The sequence below is a fragment of the Centrocercus urophasianus genome, unplaced genomic scaffold, assembly GCF_019232065.1.
Source record: "Centrocercus urophasianus isolate 14NV4802_14NV808 unplaced genomic scaffold, USGS_Curo_1.0 seq_1027, whole genome shotgun sequence".
Taxonomy (NCBI): domain Eukaryota; kingdom Metazoa; phylum Chordata; class Aves; order Galliformes; family Phasianidae; genus Centrocercus; species Centrocercus urophasianus.
In genome coordinates, this window is record NW_024884173.1 from 1 (window position 1) to 5,660 (window position 5,660).

At 59.1% G+C, this 5,660-nt stretch overlaps 1 protein-coding gene across 1 annotated transcript in view; it reads left to right on the forward strand.

Annotated features, from left to right (window-relative positions):
- Positions 1-19: 19 nt before the first annotated feature.
- Positions 20-5,660, forward strand: part of LOC122167184 (ribosome biogenesis protein bop1-like) — a gene marked incomplete at its 3' end in the record, with an annotated part of 9,845 nt that continues 4,204 nt past the window's right edge. Inside the window, exons 1-2 of the mRNA XM_042831611.1 lie at positions 20-82; positions 431-586. Coding sequence (XP_042687545.1) covers positions 74-82; positions 431-586 — 165 coding nt within the window. The remainder of the gene's footprint in view (positions 83-430; positions 587-5,660) is intronic.

A 5,660-nucleotide genomic window follows, 5' to 3' on the forward strand; every position in this document is an offset into this window, starting at 1 on the left:
TTGACCCCGCGCACGCGGAGGACGGCGGCGGCGGCGGCGGCAGCGGCGCACGCGGGACGCGGCCGTGGAGACCATGGAGCAGGTCGGGGCGGGTTGCCATGGTTACGGGGGTGGTGGGCTCGGGTCTTAGGCCTGGTTCGTTCGGGTCTTGGGCCTGGTTCCGGTTCTCGGCCTGGTTTCGGGTGCGGGCACGGGTCCTGGGTTTGGGGTCCCGGGTTGTGCGCCTCGGGCCTGGTTCTGGACCAGGGGTTCCGCGTTTTGGCTCGGCCTGTGTGTTGGGGGCCCAGGTTTTGGGTCTGGGGGCCTAAGCCCGGGTTCTGGATTTGGGCCTGGATTCTGGGCCAGAGGTTCCACGGTCTGGGCCTGGGGTCTTGGGCCCAGTTCCGGCTCCTGGTACCACCCTGACACCCCCCGGCCTCTCCTTGGGCAGCCCCTGGAGCTCGAGAGCGATGACGATCTCACAGACAGCGAGGAGAGCGTTTACTCGGGGCTGGAGGACTCTGGCAGCGACAGCACCAACAGCAGCGCCGGGGAGGAGGAGGATGAAGCCGAGCGGGAGGAGCCTGGCAGCAGGGCAGCCCCCGAGGTAAGGAGCGGGGGTGGGGGGAGGCTGCCTGGGTGGGAGGCACTGCTGCAGCGCTGCGCCCGGTGCTGGGCTCCCAGTTCAGGGCAGACTGGGAAGTGCTGGGAGAGCCCAGCGGAGGGTGTGGGGATGGGGGGCCTGGAGCCCCTCCTGGTGGGGATGGGCTGAGAGCCCCGGGGCTGTGCAGCTGGGGGAGAGAAGGCTGAGAGGGGTGTGAGCAGTGCTGGTGGGTATCTGGGGGGTGGGAGGAGGGGGCCAGGTGGGGCTGTGGGAGCTCCAGAGGTCCCTTCCAGCCCCTGTGGTTCTGGGACTTTGGGATCCTTAAGGTCCCTTCCAACCAAAGCTGTTCTGCGATCCCCTTTGGAAGCTCTGCCCTTTGAACCTGCAGCTCTGTCCCTGGTCTGCAGCCTTCCCCTGTTTGGGTCCCGGGGCCCCCAGCCCCACACCAGGGGGGCTGGCCAGGCTGGCCATCTCCTGGAGCAGCCCCCAGCCCCTCTCTGCCCCTGCAGCGCAGCGGTGCTTCCCAAGGGGCAGCTACCACCAGGAGTTGTGTCCCTGCATGGAGCTGATGGCGCAGGGTCTGGTGCAGAGATGGGAAGGGCAGCTGGTGCCTTGGAAATACCCTTGTTCCTGTCCAGGTGGAGTTAGGAGTGGGTTCCTCGAGGTTCTGGGTCCGTTTCTGCTGTTCTTCCAGTAAGGCTGACACAAAAAAGGGAGTTGCTGTAATATGGCAACATGGAATGGTTTGGATAGGAAAAGGGTCCTTAAAGATCATAGAGCAGCACTGATGGGTATCTGGAGGTTGGGGGTAGGAGGAAGGGGCTGAGCAACCGGATAAGGAGTGCTGGGCACAGACTGGAGCCCAGATCTGAACGTGAGGAAGAACTGTGCTGTGAGGATGGCCGAGCCCCTTCACAGAGCCCGGGGTGCTGGGGGAGTTGTCTTCTCCACAGAGATGTGAGCTTGTTTGGATCCTTTCTGGTACAAATGCTGGAGGGAAATGTTTCCGGGGGGGTTGACGTGGGGCAGGGCTCTGGAGGGACTCCAGTCCCTACGGTTTGGTGGCTCTGTGCACACTGATGTCAGCGTGTGCCCTCCTGCTGCACAGAGCCCTGTGTTGGAGGTTTTTTCTTGTGGGTTCAGAGCAGGGAGGTTGGGGATGGAGCAGTGCCTTACCTGGCTTTCCTCCTGTGCAGCATCCAGAAGGGTTTCCCCCAGGAGGAAATGCCTCAAACCCATCAGGCTTGGGAAGGGTTACGTCTGCCTCTCATTTCTGCATTGGAAAAAGAAACGTGGCTTTCAAGAGTCCCCTTTCCAGTGCAGATCTAAGAGAAGCTCGGTCAGCTCACATCCTTTCTTCTGCGGTCCTGCTCAGTGGGAGAGCCTCTGTCTGCACCTCTGTCCTCCCAGGCGCTGCTCCCTGATGCACTCTGACAGGCCCTGCAGTGAGCTGCATCCTGCAGCTGCTTTGCCTCCCTTTGAAGCCTTTGCATGGCTCCATAAGTAAGCGGGTTGTGGACCACTGCCTTGTCACGTTAGACACCTCTGCAGTCCAGTTTTTCACAGCAACTCGACGACTGTGGGACCGAATCCAAATTTTTCACTGCATTGGAAATGCTTGGGAGCTTCAGGAGAGCACGGGTCTCTGCTGCTCCACTGGCATGTTTGGAAAAGGTTGAGTGCCTTAGGGTGAGAGCAGGGAGAATTGGCTTCTGGTTGGAAAATGCTGTGCCTGCAGGTGCTGGAGAGCGGCTTATTTGCTTTGGCTGGATGTCTTCAGAGCTTGGATGTTTCTCTGGCTGCAGTGCCGTGGCTCAGGAAGCCGTGTGTGCAGCATAGGCTGGACACTGAGGGTGTCACTTCACGGTGCCACAGGGCTGTGGGACCTTTGGTGCTGAGCTCAGTGCCAGGCTCTGGCTGTGGCACATCAGGGTTGTGCTACTCCTCCCGTTGCTGCTGCCTGGGTCTGGTTGTGCTGCAGGAGGGACACGGGACAGCAGAGGGGTTGAGGCTGAGGCTGCCGCATTCCATCCATCCCACGGCCCCCACCTGGGGTCAGAGACCCCCAAGAGCAGCCCCCAGCCCCTACCTGCTCCCTGTACCAGCTCCAGCCCCCCCCAGCACAGCGGTGCTTCCTCAGGAGCAGCTCCTGGGCTCCGGTCTGTGCCTGTTGCCTCTCATGCTTGTCCTGGTGCTGCTGAGCACGGCCTGACTCCATCCTCCCTGTGGGACGTATCACCATGGGTAGGATCCCCCCGAGCCTCCCTGCCCCAGATCAAACAGCCCCTCAGCCTTAAAGCTGCTCCAGGCCCTTGGTCACTATGGTGGCCTTCCTTTGGGTTCTCACCATTGCGCCCAGCTCCCTCCTGCACTGATCCCAGCACTGAGCAGAGGGGCAGCATCCCCCCTCTTGTCCTGCTGGTGATGCTCTGTTGCAACCAAGACCATCATCGGCACCATTTGCCCGAGGGCCCATCTCTGCCTCGTGTCCCATTTGATGCCCACCGGGACCCCTGGGTCCCAAACTCATCACTGAGCTGCAGGCAGCAGCAGAGCTGATGAACAGTGGGGCTGAACTGGAGCTAATGAACCTTGTGTGGCAGCTGCGTCCCTGTGTGCGTTGGGATTGTGCACAGATGTAATCCGGAGCAAAGAGCAGTGGGTCTCAGCTCTGTGCTGAATACTTTCTGAGTATAATGATAAAGAAACCTTAGAAACCCCTTTAGAGGTTAGCAATAGGCAGCGACACCCCAATAATCGTGGGCTGTGTGCCCAGCAAGGTGCTGGACATGGAGCTCAGGGAGCATTCCCAGGCTGCTCCATCCGGAGGCACTGGACCACGTGCAGGAGAGCAGAACGTGTGAGCCAAGCTCTTGGGAAAGGACAGGAGGCTTTGCTACTGTGCCCGAGGAACCTGGAGAGCGTCAGGGAGCTGCGATGGGGAGAAGGGAAGCAGGCAGATGAGAGCAGACAGATCCATGGGGCTGCCAGAGCTCTGCGGTGAGTTCCTGGTGGAACTCTGGGGGCTGTGGCTGCAGCACCGCTCTGCACCAGGGCTCCAGCCCCAGCATTGCAGCTGCTGAGCTGCTGTGTGCCCTGCGTGGAAGCTGAGGTCTGGGGAGTGTCATGGGGCCGGCACTGAGCCTATCAATACCTGAAGGGAACCTACAGCCAGGAGGGGAGTCAACTTTTCCAAAGGGCTGACAACAGCAGGACTAGGGGAAATGGATCCAAGTTGAGGGAGGGAAGATTGAGGTTGGATGTTAGGGGGAAGTTGATGTCACTGGGTGCTCTATGGGGTCAGGGGGTGCTCTATGGGTGTCCTATGGAGTCCAAGTTGAGGGAGGGAAGATTGAGGTTGGATGTTAGGGGGAAGTTCTATACAAGGAGAGTGGTTGGGCCCTGGAACGGGCTGCCCAGGGAGGTTGTGGATGCCCCGTCCTTGGACGTGTTCAAGGCCAGGTTGGACGGGGTCCTGGGCAACCTGATGTGAATGTGTGTGTTTGGTGGCCCTGCTGGGCAGGGGGGTTGGAACTACATGATCCTTGAGGTCCCTTCCAACCCGGGTGATTCTGTGATTCTGTGAGCTGATGCTCTACGGGGCTCTGGCTTTTAAGGTTTTCTTGCTCCAACTGCAGCTCTGCAAAGGGAGGAATCCTTCAGCAAATGAACTCTTCAGCCTGCTTTCAGCTGCCGGGGTTCACCCCAGGGCACAGGGATTGGAGCCAGGCAGCCTCAGGGCTGCTGAAGAGGAAGGCACCGTTTGTCACAACATTGGGACTCATCAGGAGGAAATGGAATCCCACAGGGACAGCCCAATATCCATACAGTCCTGAGAGTGAGGGAGGCAGGGAACGTGGGGCTGAGTGGCACTCAATAGTGGCAAACCAATATTGGGCTGTTCCTGTGGGGTCCTGCAGGAGCTGGGGCAGCTCCGCAGCTCTCCTGATCGATGCTGGCCTCGTTACCCTCTCTGCTTTAAATCCAGGCATGGATTTCTGGCCTCCCACCTTCCTTAATGCATCCCTTTGCAGTGAGCCCCACGTCTCTGTATCTGACTGTGCCAAGCTGAGCATTTATCACCTCCCTACAGCTCACAAACCCTTTTGCTTGGGGCAGTTCCGTGCTGGGCTCTGCTCCCCATCCCTCTCACCTCCATCCTTGCTGTGGCAGCCCTGGTCTGCACATCCCCACAGTGCTGGGGACAGTGGGATCTTTCCCTTCCTACTGGGAGACCACAGGCGAGGAGCTCTGATGTGTTCTGTAGAGCTGCAAGGAGGCGGCAGGTTGTGCCTCTCACAGAGCCCTAGAATGGCCTGGGTTGCACAGGAGCTCAGTGCTCATCTGGTTCCAACCCCCTGCTGTGTGCAGGTCGCCAACCAGCAGCCCAGGCTGCCCAGAGCCACATCCAGCCTGGCCTCCATTGCCTGCAGGGATGGGGCATCCACAGCCTCCTTGGGCAACCCGTTCCAGTCCCTCACCACCCTCTGGCTGAAAAACTTCCTCCTCATATCCAACCTAAACCTCAGTTTAGGTTGTCTCAGTTTAAAACCATTCCCCTTGTCCTGTTGTGTATCGGTCTGCCTTTCAGTGACCTTTGATTTGGGGAGAACAGAGGCTCCCTGGCTGGGCCAAAAATGTGTTTTGCTGAAGTGGAAATGCAGCGTTTGGGGCGGTGCTGGAGCTGCGAAGCGCTGAGCACAGGGTTTCTCTTTGTGGACGTGTACAGGGAGGGGCGGCAGCTTTGGTGGCACCGATTTGTCTGGCTGCAGACTGGAAGAGATCTGGGACAGTGGTTCCTCAGGGTGTTTCCTTTTTCCAGTGGTGCTGAGGTATAACCATAGTACTGATTCCCCTTCCATATGTGCATTTGCCTCTGCAGCTCAGCACGTGATGCACTTACTGTAGATGCACAGCATGCTTGGGTTGGAAGAGTCCTTAGGGATCACAGAACTGTGGGTTGGGTAGGGTTGGAAGTGTCCTTAAAGATGATAGAACCATGGGTTGAGTTGGGTTGGGTAGGGTTGGAGGGGTCCTTAAAGATCATAGAGCTGTGGGATGGATTGGCTTGGGTTAG